Below are 17,550 nucleotides of genomic sequence, written 5' to 3' on the forward strand. Positions count from 1 at the left end.
ATATAACAGAACCCCACATGCCCACCTCTTGGCTCCAACAATTCTCAACACTGGGTCCCTATTTTACTCCCCCGTACCCTTTGCCTTCCAGCGGACTCCAACATCACACAGTCTCATACTTCAGTGCAAAGGTTATATTTTAAATGTAGCTGTTTCTGGTCTCCCACGGTAGAAAGTAGCTTTCTGGGGAGTTGGTGTCTGTCTGTCTTGCTCACTGCTGTATCCCCAGCTCCGGGCACAGCGCCTGGCTCTCAGTAGGTGACTGAGGAGCTCTGCATGGCTGTGTCTGCAGGTCTCTGGGGAGGGCATGTGTGTAGGTGCTGGTTTGCACATGTCCACCACCATGTCAGCGAGTGTCTGCGCATGCCTTTGTGTGCGGCTGCATGTGGCAGTCCTGTGAATACGTGTGCATGTGTGTGTGTATGTTGCCACAGCAGCTGATGGCTAAATGCGTGCCTACTCCCTGATGTCATTTCCCACACCCCTGGGGACCCAATGACTCATTCTGGGAAGTGTTTCCCTCTTTCTCAGCAAGGGATGGGGTGTGAAGGGGTGGAAGAGGGGTGTGCACCGGTCTCTGCTCAGCCTTCTGGAGGACCCAGAGAGCCCCGTCTTGTCCTTCCTTACTAGCAGAGCGCTGTGCTGTCCCCACCAGTACAGCAGGCAGCCTCCTTCCTCCCTGGCATTGAAACCCAGCCAGATGGGCCAGCATTAGCTGGATGGGGTGGGGGGGGGTGTATGAGGCGTGGTAGTGGCCCATCCTGGCCAGCTCCGAAGGCTTCTAGGGTGACTGCTGGGTAATTGGGCAACTGAGGCCACTTAAGCTGGGGACAACTCGGGGTAGACGTCTGGTCCAGTGCCCCAGCAGTGCCGCCACTCCCCCGCAACAAGTTCTGCATCTTAAAGGGCTGGCCCTGGAAAGTGGGCAGTGGTGGAAGACCGTGCTCTCAGCCCAGCACCAGGTTCATTCCAGGGGCTCCTCGCTGTCGGGCCAAGAGCTCTACAGTGGCTTCTCAGCCTGCTCTCCAGCGCCCCTTCTGCCCCCAGAGGCCAGGGTCCACGTCCTCTGGCTCTGCATCGTCCTTCTCACCTCCCACCCTGCCTTAGGCTCAGCTCTCCCCCTTTTTCAGGGCCCAGCCCAGACAACCCCTGTGTTCCAGGAGGGGCCTGCCCCTTCCACCTGGGCAGTTGGGTTCTTTGGGGCTCCTCCCTCTTGGATCCCTGCAGCCAAGACCTCCCCACCACGTAGGCCAGATGGTCCCCACCCACTCCACCCCCAACCTCAGGGAGAGCCTTCCGAATCAGTGAGGTGGGTGTGCAGGAAGGAAGGGCAGAGTGGCACTGCCAGCTGCTCCCACCCAGAACTGGATCCCTTGCTGCACACCTCATTTTACTCCCTGCCACAGCCCAGTGAAGAATGTCCCTGTGTCTCTCTTTGCCAGATGGGGAACACATGCATTCGGCCATCCACAGAAGGACTGAGCATTTGTTCAGCATCTACTATGTGTCAGGCACTGAGATAGCCGCCATAAATTATGATAATAACAATAACGTCAGCTTCTACCATTTATCAAGCACCTACAACATGCCAGACCCATATGCTGGGCCATTCAATAGGAGGAACCATCATAACAGCACCAATAATAAGAATGGTCGGCCTGGCGTGGTGGCTCACGCCTGTAATCCCAGCACTTTCGGAAGCTGAGGCGGGCAGATCACTTGAGGTCAGGAGTTCAAGACCAGCCTGGCCAACATGATGAAACTCTGTCTCTACTAAAAATACAAAAATTAGCCGGGCATGGTGGTGTGCACCTGTAGTCCCAGCTACTCGGTAGGGTGAGGCACGAGAATCGCTTGAACCTGGGAAGCAGAGGTTGCAGTGAGCTGAGATCGCGTCACTGCGCTCCAGCCTGGGTGGCAGAGTAAGACTCCATATTTAAAAAAAAAAAACAAAAAAACAAAAACAAAAGCAAGGCATGGTGGCTCACGCCTGTGATCCCAGCCCTTTGGGAGGCCGAGGTGGGCGGATCATGCAGTCAGGAGATCGAGACCATCCTGGTTAACACAGTGAAACCCCATCTCTACTAAAAAATAGAAAAAAAAAAAATTAGCCACGCGTGGTGGCGGGCGCCTATAGTCTCAGCTACTTGGGAGGCTGAGGCAGGAGAATGGCATGAACCCGGGAGGTGGAGCTTGCAGTGAGCCGAGATCGTGCCACTGCACTCCTGCCTGGGTGACAGAGTGAGACTCTGTCTCAAAAAAACAAAAACAAAACAACAACAACAAAAAAAAAAAAGAACAAAAAAAAAGATCAACATTTACTGAGCATTTACTGTGTGTGAGGGGCTGTTCTAAGAGCTTTGCCTTAACATTGACCCTTTGGAGAGCAACCTTGGTTCTGATATACTGTTTTGGTAGATCTGCACTCAGGGAGAGGGCAGAAGCTGGGCTGGGGCCCTCTGGCCAGACACAGCATGAATGCTGGAAGGGACAGGAGGAGGGCTTCTAGGCAGAAAGCAGGCACTGAGCTCCCAGGCCTGGCTCAATACTGTCTCCAACCAGTGATCCCTTCTTGAGTTAGAACAGGTGGGTGGACTTGTACAAGCTCACCAAGTGGACAGTCACTGCCTCTGCCCTCCCTCCTTCAGTTCATGGGTTCTCTCCCCAGACTCTGAGCTTCTCAGGGCAGATTAGGGAGCAGAGGTCCTGGGGCCTAGAACCTTGGTGGGGTACCTGGGCCTTGCTTCAGTCACTTGTCCAGGTGCAGCACTCACAAGGCAACCTTTCAGCAGGGCTGACTCAGAAGGGGCCTTTCTAGCCTGAGTCACTGACTTCCAGGAGTGCTCAGGCTCTGCCAGCCTCACCCACCTGCCTGCCTGCCTAGCAGCCCTTTAGGTCACCCCAGCCCAGGCGCCACCTTCCCCAACAAGACTCAACAAGGCTCCCCTGCCGCACTCTGGTTCTTGAAGGTCTCTGCCCTGGCCAGCATGTCTGGCATCCCTGGCCCACTGCCTGGCCCCAATGTCTCTCCAGGTGCTGGGCATCCCACTGCTGAGAGACATATCTGTGGCATCTGAAAGGTTTCAAGCCTCTAGGAGGCCTAGCTCTGCCAGCAAATTGCTTTGTGACTGTGGGTGAGTCACACCTCTTCTCTGGGCCCCTGATTGAATGCAGGGTCATGTGGGTGGGGGAGAGGTGAGGGCATCTGTGGCTCTGCTCTGCTCCTTGTCCCCGAAGGTTGGGATCAGGTGAGCCATGTGAGTGGTTAGCCCAGCTGGCACAGCGCCCCACGAGCCTGGATGTTCTGAGGAGGGCTGTTGGGCAGGGGGAGGCTGAGTGTAAGGGGGTTTGGGGTCACCTCCTCCTCCTGCCCCACTTAACTTTGCTTCTATCTGTGGTGAACTCCCACGTGTGATTTGGTGAACGCGTTCTGCCCATAGGGTTCTGAGATAGACCCAATAGGCAGAACACATTCAGGCAGATAGACCTCAGGTGTCTGGGTGGGAGGGAGCCTGGGGTGAGTCTGAAGGAAGTGTGCAGTGAGCTCTGAAGTGTCTGGGAGGGAAAGATTAAACCCACCCCACAGAAACTCAGGGCCTGGGGCCAGGTCAGCCTGGGCCCTAGCAGAGATCTGGGGCCAGAGCAGCCATCGAGAGCCCAGCCAGCAACCCTGGGGGTGAGGGGAGCAGGGGAGCCAGGGTGGGAACCCAGGAGAGATCTGGGTAGGAGGGGGGGTCAGAGGCCTCTTGGCTTGAGGGCATGTCTAAGGGAAGGGCATGTGCTACTGTTCTGGTAGTAGATGTTTGCTGGACATCTACTCTGTACCTAGCATGGGCACAGTGGTGGCTGGGCCAGGCTACACACGGCCTTAGTGGAGTGTGTAGAATTGAACGATGCATACTGCAGGGTATGGGAGTCTGGGGCCTTCACCTGGGCTGTGGCTCAATAACCCAGGAGAGGAGTAGAGTTGGTGGGGTCCCAAAAGCACTCCCAGCACCAGGATAGCCCACAGGCTGGGGGCCATAGACCAGCATTCCTTCTGTGGGCAGGAGAGACAGTGTGGCACCTCTGTGGGACAGAAAGCTCTGGGTGTCCCCTGCCCTCCTTCCGACCAGGCCTGGCTGGCAGCCTGACAAGTGGCTTCTTTCTCCCCTCCTGCTGGCTGCCCTGCTCCTCCACGGGGGGCCCTGTGCATTACACAGGCACTGACCTGTGACGTTGGCCAGACATTTCCCTTCATCTCTTCCCCTGACAGGTGAGACCAGATGGGCAGGGAGGGGACAGGAAGGGAAGGAGCAGCCAGATTGCAGAAGGTGGGGTGGTGGGGCTACTGCCCTCTTCCCAGGGTTCCGTCTTTGGGAGGTAAGGATGGGAGTGGGCTGTTTCCTGCAGAGCCTCCCCATTGGATCAGATCTGGCTGCTGGTTCCTCTGCTTCCCTCTCTTGTCCTCACTGGAGTTCCCTGGGGAAGGAACCCATGTCAGAACCCATCCCTCCAAACCTGCAGCGGATGGGGACTTCGCAAGAGTGAGAGCTGAAGTGGAATAGAAAGCCCTGGGACAGGGCTCGAGGTCTGACCCTTCTTCCAGCTCAGCCACTAGCTCACTGTGTGATCTTGGTCTGGGCCCTGCGTCTCCCATTTCAGTATCCCCTAATTAAAGGGTGAGGGGAGGACTTCAGTCAGGACTTACACTGTGTCATGTGTCTTCTACTCACCAAGGACCTTGTTAAAACAGTCTGATTCAGCTACTCTGGGGTAGGGCCTGAAAGTCTTCATTTCCAACAAGCTCCCAGGTAATGCCCGTGCTGCCAGTTCATGGACTCCACTTTGAGCAGCAAAGATTTAGGCAACTCATCGAATTTGAGTCTGCAAGACACAGAGACTGTGTCTCTTGGGCCCTTTGCAACCTCACGAGGCATCAGAAAGAAGCCTTGGGATTAGCTCCAGGCTCTGGACTAACTGCAGACCTCAGGTTGGCAGGCAGGGGAACTCCCCTAGTCCCCTGCTGAGGCTGTGTTTGGATAGAAAAGTCCCTTCTTGGCCACTGGGCGATTTAATCCAGGGCTGTTTCTGTCTCTAGGGGCTCACAGGACATCTGGAACGTGAAGGAACACAACACAACCCACCAATTATCTCGGTGGTCACAGAGGGCCCTCCAAGGAGCTGACAGAGGGCTCTCCAAGGAGCTGACGCCCTTTGTGAGGCTAGCAGCCATCAGTTAAATACTATAATTCATTACGCTGAGAATAGAAATGTAACCAGGATGTAGCTGAACATGCCCAGCTTTAGCTGCCGTTTGGCTGGGCCTTCCATGGAAAGACCAGCCTTCTCTAAGGAGAGGAGGAAGCAGACAGAGGCAGCGAGCGCTCCCACTCTGGGCTTCCCCTCCCTGACCTGCTCACACCACTGGGTGAAGGCACATGTCAGGGTTAGGTAGTTATTCACTGGCATGCCTGCGGCTCTTCAGGAAGGGCTGATTGGATTCCTATCTGCATCTTCCACTGCATTTTTGGCACAACATGCCCTTGCTGTTGCCTGACCAATCTTAGCGGTAACTCCACAGGGATGGCATTACCTATGAGAGGCCCTACGGTCAGAGTGGAGCTTTGTAGAGGAGCCCAGCGGGTCTGGTTCTCTATCTTGGTTCCACCTACTTACCAGAGCTTCCCGACATGTTACGGCCAGGAATGGGAGATCCAACCAGAGATGTCTGGAGTTCTGCCCAGGAAGAACCTCCACCTCTTTGAGATCTGGAATCCTCAGGGCCTGGAGGAAGAGGCCAGCAGCCCTGGCAGTTCTCATTGGTCAGGGGAGTTCAGTATGGGGTGGCGGAAGCACTTCTCTAGCTTCCTATTGGGGGATGAGTGTGCCAGCTCAGTGGGCTCCGTGGCTGCCAGATCAACCCGCTTAAAGGGCTGGCTTCTAGGATGCAGAGAAGGGCTCAGAGGGAGCCCTTCTCTAGCGCCTGAGAGGTGGTAGGCAGGGTTTCTAAACTGGGGTCCTGGAGATCTGGGCCCCTCTGGCAACTCCTACCCTGTCCCCTTCCCCCACCCGTGGGCTCACTTTGCAATTCTGCTGATGTCAACTTGGGTGGCTTAATGGGCAGAAAATCCTGACTCCTTTGCTCAACTAGGCTAGCTGGGACTGCAGGGGGCCCCAGGTGAGAAGCATATACTTCTGAAATTTGTGTGTGCCCATGCGTATGCGTGTTTTTCTTAAGTAGGTAGGTATTTATCTCTGTGTTGTGTGTCTGAAGGTCATGCATGAGCCTGTGTTCACATACACAATGGTGTGCACAAATGCACATATTATGCATTTGTGTGTGTTTGCGTGGAGAGGGTCAGGAGCTCCCAAACATTCCTGAACACTTGTACACGGGTTGGGTGTTATCTCCAGCACCTGGGAGGAACTGGCTCCTTAAAGGAGGGGGATGGTGAGTTACTTTGTAAAGTAGAGACAAGCCCCTTAAGCCCTGGGGCAAGGGATTTACATAAACCAAGGCCCCACGTTTAGTTTGGGTTCTCAGCTCTGGTAAGCCAGTGAAAGACCCTCTCCCAGGTCCTAGCAGAGCTGCTGGCACAGTGCCCTGGGTGCTAGCCCACTGTCCCGCACGGGCTCAGAGGAGCTGGAACTGTGTCAGCTGGTGCCAGCTCCCTGGGGGCAGGGCAGGCCGGGCCAGGCTTTGTGAACAGAGTGTGTTCTCAGTCCTCTGGGGGAAATCGGAGACCAGGCCAGATCCTGCCTGATGGGTCTGTCACCCTCTTCTCAGCTTACACTTCCAGTGAAACTGGTCGCCCTGGGTAGAGAGTTGCTCCAGATATCAGGGCCCTGGGGCTCCAGCCCGAGCTCCCGGGAGGGGAGGCAGATCATGGGATGTGGTGTGGAGATACCCTTGGTCAGGCCCCTGTCTGAGGCTGGCCTGGGGTGCCGGAGAGACCAGGCTTGTAGAAGGAACTGAATGAGCTCACACCGAGGCCTGAGCACAGTGAGCTCGGTGCAGAGGGATCTCTGGGGCTCTGGTCACCCTCCCTGGGGAGTCCTGCTTTTCAGTGTGGCAAGAAGCGCCTTGCTATGTAATGGCCCTCTTCCCCTCCCTGACTCTTAGTCTCCCCTGGGTCCTCTGGGGGCCCTAACAGCAGGATGTACCTGGTCTCCTGCCTGAAGCCTCTGAGAGGAGGACCTAGGAGGCTGGACACTGAGATGTGAGAGATGTCACAGGAGGGGCGGTCCGGGGCAGGATGGGGAGGAGCCTTCTCTCTTGCTCTCATTCCTGGTTCAAATGTTTCAGATGTTGGGGCGCAGGGAAGAGGTGACTCTGGTCCCCAGATGCAGGTCAGCTGCCAGAGGCTGGCCAGGGCTGTCCAACCACTGACCTGGCTGTGCTCAGAGGCCTCTCACGTTTCTCTTCCTCTCTTCAGTCTACTCTCAGGGCCAGGCATATCCCCTGGGACCCAGAATTTGTCTCCATTGCCCCCAACCCTGCGACACCCTCAAGAGAGGTCTAGAGGGTGGTGACTCAGCAACTCAGAGAGGGCCTTCTGGAGATGCCGCGGCCTCAGAATCCCTCTGTAACCCAATGCTGGCCTCTCAGGCCATGCGCAGGGATGCCTGGCTTTTCTGAATCCTTGCTGCTTCCTCTGGCTTGGAGAAGCAGCACCTTTGGTCCTCCTGTTGGGAGGGTGGAGACCAGCAGAAGCCTGCCTTGTAAAAGTTTCTAGGAGGCACCTATGGTGGTTCTCCTCCCCCTCCCCCTTGGTACCACGTCCCAGCCTTGGGATCCCCAAGTCCCCCCACTCCCTTCATTTTGCTGCTGCAACCCCTTCAGAGGTGGCTGGGGAGGAACAGGGGTGTGGAGGTCAAAACTCAGGCTAATAAATCTAGGGTGGGGAGCATTTATTTTAATTTTTGTCTTGAAGCTCTTTGTAGAGGACCTAGCCTTTCCCTACTAACCTGAAGGGGTTTGGTCCCATCACCCAAAGACTGGCCCACCTGCCCACACACGTGGGGGCACAGGAGGTCTGGGAGGCCCCAGAAGGTGGAAGTTCAGAGGTCTACCTGGCCCTCTCTATCCCACTGGCTGAGGCCAGGCCAGAGGGCCGACTCCAGGGGCCCTTTGTATGCAAGCCGACGCAGACAAAAAGGCCCAGTGCACAGTTAAGACACAAACACCACACAGCTGTCCAGAACCTCCAAAGCACTGTTTATCCAGGCTCCATGGAGCCAAGTGCCCCCAGCTGCCTGCCCCCTTGTCCTCAGGGGGGCACTGGCACTGCAGTGGCCTCGGCCTGAGACCCTCCATGAGCCCCAGCCTAGCCTGCTCCAAAGCCGCTGACACATGCATGCTTAGCCCTTGCCCCATCAAGGTGGGGCCCTGGGAATGAACTGGCTGCAGACCCTCCTCCATCCCACACCCCCAGGGGCTCCATCAGTCCTTGCTAGCTCAGCACCATGTTAAATAGCTTCCTCGCAATCTCCCTTAAATAAACCCATCCCCAGAGCAACCTACCCACCCTGCACCCTGATTATATTATTCTATTGGCTTATGCCTTCTAGAGTGGAGGCGCTCTCTCCTCCTGCCCTCTACTCCAAGGAATACCATCTCTGTGAAAAACCAGGGAGGAAAGTTTTTCTCTCAACTCTGGGGCAGAGACAAAGGGTGGCCTGGGTTGGAGTGGAAAAGCCAGGAATACCCTCCTCTGTCCTTTCCCTCCCCAGGGTACTTTCTTCTCCTTGCCCTCTTAGCAGCCTGGGTCAGACGTGACTTACCCAAGATCACAGTCCCAGGACCCAGAATCATGACCCATGTGAGAGGTTACCCTGGTTTTGACAGCCTAAACCAGCTCCAGGGCAGGACTGAACTTAAGCCTGCCTCCACCGTGGCCCCTGCAGTTCTTCAGGCTCGGAGTGAGCCGAGGGAGGTTCCAGCTCTTGATTCACTCTGTCCAGGACCCCTGGGACTATCTCCCAGGACCCTCCACCCCTGGTGTCTCCAGGTCTCTCTTGCTCTGGGGATACTCAGACAGCACCCGGGCATGGAAGCAATGGGGCCCAGGACATAGGCAAGCCTGTCCCTGGCCCGATCAGCATCTGGGCCCAGGCCAGGCCTCACACCCAGTACTGGCCATTCTTAAGGGCAGGGTTGGGTGTCCGGCAGAACTGCAGCAGCTCTGGGTCAGGCTGGCCTCCCGGAGGGGGCCCCTGGCCAGGCACAGCTGTGAGCGGGATGGCCTGGCCTGGCTCCACCTTGCGAAAGGTCTCGGTGTCACCAGCCAGACCATTGCGGGGCTTGGCAGTCAGGACCTGGACGTCATGCTTGCCCGTCTTATTGCGTTTTCGGAGGTAGAAGAGCAGGGGCAAGATGAGCGCCAGGAGCAGAAGGACCAGGCACACGGGGATGATGACACTGAACATGTTGGCCTCAAGGAAGCCCAGGAAGCCTCCCTTGGCCACAGCAGGCACAGGGCTAGATGCCATGGGGCCTGGCTCGCCTGTGGGGGTGCTGCTCTCTGGCTTCCCTGCTTCCGTCCGGGTGGCCTCGGGGACACTGAGCAGGGCCACGCTGTAGGGCCGGGCAGCATTGTAAGGCTCAGTGGCAAAGTCCAGGGAGGCCACAGCAGGTGGGACGCCCTGTGCCCACAGCTCCAGAGTGAGACTGTCGCCTGTGGGGCTGGGGGCCCTTCCCTCTGGCCTGCCCACCTCCAGCCCCAGCCTCCCATCCTCAAGGTCCTGCTGAGTGAACTGCTCCACCAGCTGGCTGCCCCCAGGCTCCGTCCTGGCTCGGGGCACACGGACCACGCGGCCATGCCGGGGTCCCTCCAGGAGGCGGAAGTGGGGCACACTGCCTGTGCGGTTGGCCAGCTCGCCAGCATCTAGGATGGTTGGGTCCAGGCGCAGGGTAGCACCCTGGGGCCATGGCCCACCTGCCCACACGTGCAGCAGAGCCCTCACAGTGATGTTCACTACGGCTGATGCGTTGACACCCCTAGCCAGTGCCAGGACTCTGAAGTGGTCATGAGAGGAGGAGAAGTTGGTGAAGGCAAAGACCACCTCGCCCTGGTCTATCTGGAGTTGGCTGAAGGCCGAGGCGGGCCGCCCACCCACCAGGAGATGCCCGTACTTCGGTCCCTGGATGAGGCGGTATGCTGCCTCTGGCTCCTCCCTATCTGAAACCACCCGGAGCTGCTGCTGGCTCAGTGAGGAGCGCCCCAAAGCTTGGGGCACCTCCAGGGGTGCCTGCAGCTGCACCTCGATGGCGGATGGTAGGATGTCCACGGCCAGGGACATGGGCAGCGGTGGGCTGGCCCCATCAGACATGCTCAGCTGGAAGACGCCTGCCACGCTGCTCCCGTTGGCCACGAAGGCCAGCCGCCCCGAATCCACATCGGCTTGCGTGAAGTGGGTCACGGGCCCCGGGCCACCACCCACCAGGCTGAGGAAGCCGTTGTGGGGTGCCCGCTGGACCTCATACTCAATCTCCCCAGGAGCTGAGTCTGGGTCCACGACGCTCAGCTGGGCCCGGGAGATGGGGGCGCGAGAGCCTCGGGTGATCCGGAGTGGGACAGAGGCCTGTGGCTGAGGGGGCCGCTCATTTACATCCCGCACCGTGATGGCAAAAGCCTCTGAGGTTTGGGGTCCAGCCACGGTGGCCCCTGCTGGCCCCTGGAGGTGGGCACGAAAGTGGAAGCCATCCTGTTGGGTACCCCCACCGCCGTGGGCATACACTAGCTGCCCTGCAGCCAGCTGGGACTGCAGGAAGTGGGGCTGCCCAGCGTGGAGGGGCTCCTCAGACACCAATAGCTGGCCCCGGCTGGGGAACTGCGTGACCTGGAAGAGCACATCATGCTCTACACGCTGGGATGATGGAACGCTGGCCAAGAGGTTGGAGGCATCCAGGGCAGCCATGGTGATCTTGGCCCGCTGGCCCTCGGGGACCCAGAGACCTGGGGGTGGGACACAGGCTATGAGGGTCCAGCCCACTGAGGGAAGAGCCATGGACCCTCAGCTGGAGGTGCCCCAGGGCAAGGATATGCCTCCCCCACACCCTCAAGCCAGGTCCTCCAGGGTGGGGCTCAGGGTTCCCAGGAGGACAAGGACTGTGTCCCCGCTCTGATGCCAAAGCTTCCCCACTCACCTTCCCTGTGACTTCCCAGGTTCTGGGGGCTGAGACAGGAGCTGCTGACCCTGGCCTTGTGTCCCTTCCTCCTGGGCCCTTCCCATTGTCCCTCCCCACAATCTTGCCAGTTCACCATGCTGTTCACCTTTGTTCTTCCAGAGGTGGCTGGGGCGCTGGGGACAGGCAGCCTCAAAAGACACAGCCACAGCAAGGGTGGCAGCCACGTCCCGGGCAGGTGGTGAGGACAGCTGGAGCTCTAGGGTATCATGGGCCTCCCAGAAGGGCTCGGTGGGCATCTCATGCTCATACAGAATATTCCCAGCATAGACCTAGGGGAGACACCATCGTGGGGTGAGAGGCAGGTCCAGTCCGGCTTGTCCAGACACTGAGCACTTCTGTCTCCTCAGGCTCCATTCTGGGCTCTCCTGGCTGTGCCCAGGTCTGTGCGTGTGACCCACTCTCTCCCTCACTAACTCAGTGGGTCACATCAGGCAATGCAGTGCAGAGCTGGGCTCTGGAGCCGGAGTCTGGGCTCAAACCCCAGCTCTGCCACCCTGGGGAAATCGCCTAATTTCTCTGACCTCTGGGGAATGCAATGATCTGTCTGTGCTGCTCTCTAAAGCGAGTACTTCTTCTTGTGCACAGGATCTTATCCCCTCTTGCCTTCTGAAGACACCACTTCTACTGTCTTCTGGCTTTCTCCTATGATGCCAGTTTCCCCCCAGATGCATCATTCCCTTCATTATGCAATTATGCTATTCTTTTGTCTCACTTACATTAAAGCTATTTAATTATTATTATTACCATTATTGAGACACCGCAGTGGCGTGATCATGGCTCACTGCAGCCTCGACCTCCAGGGCTCAAGCAATCCTCCCACCTCAGTTTCCCAAGTAGCAGGGACTGCAGGCAGGTGCCACCATGCCCGGCTAATTTCTGTTATTGTTTGTTGAGACAGGGTCTCACTGTGTTGCCCAGGCTGGTCTTGAACTCCTGGGCTCAAGTGATCCACTTGCCTCAGCCTCCCAAAGTGCTGGGATTACACGCAGGAGGCACTGCACCTGGCCAGAGAAAACTATTCTTGACTTCACATTTTCCATCAACAACACCCCTGCCCCTTTGCTTCTCTTTGCAGCAAAACTTCAAAAAGCATAGTTCACACTCTCCCCCAGGCATTCTTGGGTCTCTCTACCCAGGATTTTGCTCCCCCATCACCATATCTCCTTTTGCCAAGGGCACCAGGGGCCTCCGTGTTGTTGGATCCAGCAGTCAGCTCTCAGCCTCCTCTTATCTGCTCAGTGGCACTGACGCCACCAAGCAGCCCTTCCTCCAAGAGAGCCACGGACTCCGGGATACTTCAGTCTGGGGTTCCTCCTGCCTCACAGATTCTCCTGGCTGTTCCTCCTCTTCTCCCCAACATCTTATGGCCAGGTCTCCAGGTTCTTTTCTGTCTACAGGCACTCTCCATGGGTCCTTGTTCAGTTTCCTGGCCTTAAATGCCAGGTGTGCTGAAGACCCCCTTATTTGTAGCTCCAGCCCAGCCTGCTCTCCCCTGAACCCCAGACTCATGTTTGCAGCCGCCCCTGCGGATATCTAGTGGACATCTCAAACTCAACCTGCCCCAGCTGCACTCCCGATCGGCCCCACCTGCTACAGTCATCCCGCTTCAGAGACCATAGCTCCGTTTTCAAGGGCTCAGACCAAACCCTTGGAACCACCCTTGCATCCTCTCTTTCCCTCAAACCACCTCATCTCTCACCTGGGTTATTGTAACAGCTTCCTGTGTCCCAACTGCAGTCCCCCACCCATTACATTTTGTTCTTAACACAGCAGCCAGAGGGAGCCTTTTGAAAGGGAAGATTATGGGGCTCTTTGGCTCACATAGTGCGGTGTCTCCCCATCTGTCCACTAAGGCCTGGCTGTGACCACATCACCCCGTGACCTCAACTCCCCTCACCTCCAGTCCAGCCACACCTGCTGTTCTATGGGGCTGCCTGCAGTTCAACACCAAAGAATATTCTTCACTCCAGGAAGAAAAGAGGTTTCCTCCCACTAAAATCAAAATGTGTTCTTTTGGCCTATCTTTTGTTCCCCACCACTTTTTTTTTTGAGACAGAGTCTTGCTCTGCTGCCAGGTTGGAGTGTAGTGGCGTGATCTCGGCTCACTGCAACCTCCACCTCCCGGGTTCAAGCAATTCCCCCGCCTCAGCCTCCTGAGTAGCTGGGACTATAGGTGCGCGCCACCATGCCCAGCTTATTTTTTGTATTTTAGTAGAAATGGGGTTTCGCCTGTTAGCCAGGATGGTCTCGATCTCCTGACCTTGTGATCCACCCGCCTTGGCCTCCCAAAGTGCTGGAATTACAGCCATAAGCCACTGTGCCCAGCCTTATTTTCCCCTTTTAGGAAACACTGGGAACTATTTTTCTTCTCAGAGAAAAACAGGACTTGCACAATAGTAACATGGAAACTTAACAGGGTCTTAACCTGTGAAGACTCTAGGAGCAGAACCTGGAGTAAGGGGAAGCAGGGGCCAGAGTAAGGGCAGCAGGGCCCGGGCTAAGCAGGGCCAGCCTAAGGGGAGGCAGGGCCCAGTCTGAGGTGGGGGCAGGGCCCGGTCTGCGGTGGGGCAGGGCCTGGTCTAAGGGAAGCAGAGCCTGGGCTAAAGGGCAGCTGAGCCCAGTCTGAAGAAGAGCCGAGCTATCTACATAGGGGCTAGCACCTGTTCTAAAGGAAGCGGCTGCTCCTCTGCTTTCACTGTAAGAGGGAACACAGGCCTTTTAAGAAAATGGGAATCAAGTTTTTTGTTTAATTTCCCAAAGGTTATATGTTGACAATTAACTTCAAAGTATTAGCTGCTGTGTGCAGGCCAAATAAACACATCTGTGGGCCAAATCTGGCCCAGGACTAAAGAGCTGCCAGTGGCAACTTCTGGTCCAGGCTGAATGGTAGGCAGGAAGGAAATGGAGCCCCCAGGAGTGGGAGTGGGAGCTGATGCCTGGATACAGGAGCTCTGTGGGTGGGAGTGAGACAAAACACAGGGTCCTGAGCTCTGGGGAGCAAGCAGTGTCCTCCGGTGAAGGAAATCCTGGACTCTCAGGCAGAAGTTTTGCCTCTTACTCGCCATGTGCTCTAAATAAAGTTACCCTGCCCTCCAAGAGCCTCCGTTTCCTTATCTGAAAAATGGGGACACCTGACCCCTTCCCTGCCCAGTTCAGTGTTGTGGGACAGGGCTGCTGTCAAGACAATCCCCAGTCCTGCCCTCCTCCCCGAGCGGGCCAGGTAGCCCACATAGCCTCTTCCCCGCTTTCCTGGGTGGCACTGCCAGCCTGGCCCCCGGTGCCAATTCAATCTAGTCCTTCATATTGCTGGGGCATGGGGAAGCTCTGAGTAACGTGGGACTATAGAGTGCGAGAGGGTTGCTGATGGCCAGGTCCCGTGCCCTTCCCATTCCTGGGCATTCTTGACAAAGGCTCCCAGCAACCGAGGGTACACAGCAGCTGTAGACACCAGCCTGATGAATATCTCATTGTGGGGAGGGGGCCATAGCAGGAGTGGGGCTCCAGGGAAATACAGAACCTGGCCTGGGAGGTGTTGATGTGAGAAGCCCAAGAAACTATTCCACCTGTCAAAGCCACCTCCTTCCAGATGCCCAAAGGCTCCCCATCTGAGCCACTTGCTGGGCGGGAACCTTGGCTTTGCACTTGCTGAATACCATCTGCGCCTCTCAGGAGGGAGAGTGCCAGGCTCAGGAGGTCCCTGCCCAAGCAAGGGAGCTTGGAAAGGGGGCTGGGGTGTGCTCTGCCATTTTTGAGGGCTGGCGGGGGGACCCCTCTGGAGGTACTTGGGGCAGTACCGCGTGCCGTGGCTCCTGAATGACAGAGTCGGCTTTGCGCCCCACAAGACCACTCCCTACTCAGAACTCACTGTGATCATGTGCTGGGTCCAGATGCCCCTGCAGCCTCCTGGCGGGAGCACCACATGTGCCGCTTGCCTGGGATGGCCCTTGGAAGAGTCTGCCCCGTTCTGCCCTGCTATGGAACAACCCCGTTCTGCCTTCGGGAAGAGGTGTTCATTTAAGCGATGACTGGACTGGCCCCCATGGCACATTATCACAGAGTCTGCTGCTACCCACGGCTGAGAGCTCTAGTTCTTCCTAGTGGTCTCTGAAGCTACCAGGATGGATGAACGGTGGCTTCACCCTCTTGGCCGACTCAGCTGCCTTTCATCAGCTCATCTGCCCCTAGGATCCACTCTGCCTCTGGCTGGCACCTGACCTGAGCCCCAGGCTCACACCTCTGCCCACAGGCCCAGCGGCTACTTCACCTCCAACTCTATCCCCCACCAAGCACTGCCCCTCGCCAGCTACTGGGGTGCCACTAGTGCCCCCACATGGTGCTCCCTCTCCAGACCCTCGGGTCTGGCTGTAGCTTCCTTCTGGAAGCTATACCCCAAGACCCCAGCCCTACTCTGGGGCCCTGTATCCTCAACTTTCTGTATCCTTCTCCCTCCTTATGGAACATGAACTTGCCCTGCCAGCCTGGCAGCTCCTGGAGGGCAGGACACCAGGGCCTGGACCATGGCAAGACCGGGAACGTCTGCTGCCAGTGATGCTGGAGCTGGCACCCATGTCCACGTGATGTCCATGGCACCGCATCCACCTGAGGCTGGTGGTGTCTGAGTGGTGGCTGCAAAGTGGGGCCCTTACCTCTGCCTGAGTGAAGTTCACCAGGGCCTCCCCTGTGCTGTCCTGCTGGGCATGGAACAGCCGGCCTAGCTGGGGGCCCCGCACCACACGGTAGAGCAGGAGCTGGGGGTCGGTGCCTGCGCTGGAGCTGGCTCTGAGGGTCTGACTGCTGAGTGGCTGCACGGACCCTGCCAGAGGCAAAAGGGGCTATCAGACTTTGACTGGGAGCCAGGCCCAGGCCTGTGTCTGCAGAGAGGCAGTGTGACCCCGGCGTGCCACCCTCAGCTCTGCCCCAGCTCCTGGCACCCAGGAATGCCCACGATCAGCACACCCACCTGGGCAGACAGTCAGTGTCCGGCTGCCCTCCAGCGAGAGGAGCACTTGCTTCTGGGCCGTCACTCGGAAGAAGTGTCCAGAGGAAGTGTGCTCACCATCGGAGAGGCCGAAGCGGAAGCCTCCATCCAGGGTTCCTGGGGACAGGGGCATTGGGTCCAGCTGGCCCGAGCTGGCTCCCCATCTCAGGGCAACCCCGTGGGCAGCAGGAACCTGAGGCCCGGCCCTCAGCACCCACCTCTGTGTGAGAACAGCACGAGTCCGCCATCCAGCTGGGCCTGCGTGAAGCTGCGCACCTCGGTGCCCGGCGCCGCCCGCAGCACTACCCGTCCGTTGCTGGGCTGCTCGATGGTGTAGACCAGATCCTCGGACCCAGAGTCGCCGTCCGTGCTCCTCAGAACCTCCGCAGGGATGGGCGCAGTGGCCCCCTCCCACATCTGGGGACACAGGCCTGTGAAGGTTCTGCCTTGCCCTGCTCACCCACCCCTTCCTCCCTGGCTCTGGGCTGCCACCAGGGTTCCAATTCTGCTGTGTCTCAGGCCCTCAGGTGGCATCGAGGCTGGCACCGCTCTGGCTCCCCTGCACAAAGGGCCCTCCCCACGTTCACCTTCCCTGTCACCCCAGGGAAGGCCCCAGGGAAGGTCACCCTCCAGGCCCAGCCTCCTTGCTCTTCATCTGCCCTAGTCCTGCATGTCCCTCAAGGCCAGCTTGTGTCCCCTACCCAGGAAGGCCCCTGTTCTTACCCTCACCAAGTTCTCACCTCCAGAAACCCCCAACGCTGACCAACAGTGCTCCTTAATCTGTCTCACTGGTGGGGCAGGGGTCTCCTTTCAGAGCCTCCGTGCCTTGGCCAGGGCCGGGCACAGGTGGGAATGGTGATTTTAGAAACGGGCCCTCCCTCCGGCTGAGGGAGGGGTGGGTGGCGCGGAGAGTGGGGGGCTGATGGTTGGCATGTTCTGCAGCACAGAATCAGCGCTGCGATGGGCCCAGGTGCTTCCAGAGCAGTTACGGGCCCTCGTCATGTTGGGTGAAGGGGACCCTTTTTCAGGTCTCCCACTTGCAAGCAGAGCAGGCGCCTGTTCCTGAGGTCCTGGTACCAGTCTTGCTGGGTCAATTACTTGCAGGCAGAGCTGCAGTGGGACTCACATGCCCGGGAAACAGAGCCTTCTGGCATTCCTGGGCTCCCTGCCCCGGCCCCAAGGAGCCCTCAGGCCCAGCCCTGGCAGGAGGGACCATAATGTTGCAGGGCCGGACCCTAGCACTGGGCTTCTGGAGCAAACACAGGTAGATGGCACCACCTGGTGGCCACGTTGCCACACAGCCGTCCCAGCCTGTGGTTCCAGAGCACTGTGTCCCACTCTTCTGTGGCCTCTGCACCACCACGCTGCCCGCTATGGGCACATCCTAGACCACCAAGGC

General features: G+C 57.9%; 2 protein-coding genes across 3 annotated transcripts in view; both read right to left on the reverse strand.

Moving 5' to 3' along the window:
* The window catches only part of IMP3 (IMP U3 small nucleolar ribonucleoprotein 3), a 76,688-nt gene extending 69,197 nt beyond the window's left edge, over positions 1-7,491 (reverse strand). The window contains exon 1 of one of the 2 annotated variants that reach the window (XR_013395161.1): positions 7,452-7,487. The gene's annotated coding sequence lies outside the window, so the exon portion shown is untranslated. Of the gene's footprint in view, positions 1-7,451 lie in introns of both variants that reach the window. The other variant, XM_077938048.1, reaches the window with a different exon arrangement.
* A 686-nt stretch (positions 7,492-8,177) lies between these two features.
* Positions 8,178-17,550, reverse strand: part of CSPG4 (chondroitin sulfate proteoglycan 4) — a 40,500-nt gene continuing 31,127 nt past the window's right edge. The window contains exons 6-10 of the mRNA XM_028851149.2: positions 16,370-16,568; positions 16,134-16,268; positions 15,820-15,986; positions 11,259-11,442; positions 8,178-10,940 (exon numbers count right to left, since the gene is read on the reverse strand). Coding sequence (XP_028706982.2) covers positions 9,106-10,940; positions 11,259-11,442; positions 15,820-15,986; positions 16,134-16,268; positions 16,370-16,568 — 2,520 coding nt within the window. The 3' untranslated portion in view covers positions 8,178-9,105. The remainder of the gene's footprint in view (positions 10,941-11,258; positions 11,443-15,819; positions 15,987-16,133; positions 16,269-16,369; positions 16,569-17,550) is intronic.

The sequence above is a fragment of the Macaca mulatta genome, chromosome 7 (assembly GCF_049350105.2).
Source record: "Macaca mulatta isolate MMU2019108-1 chromosome 7, T2T-MMU8v2.0, whole genome shotgun sequence".
NCBI classification, from domain to species: Eukaryota; Metazoa; Chordata; class Mammalia; order Primates; family Cercopithecidae; genus Macaca; species Macaca mulatta.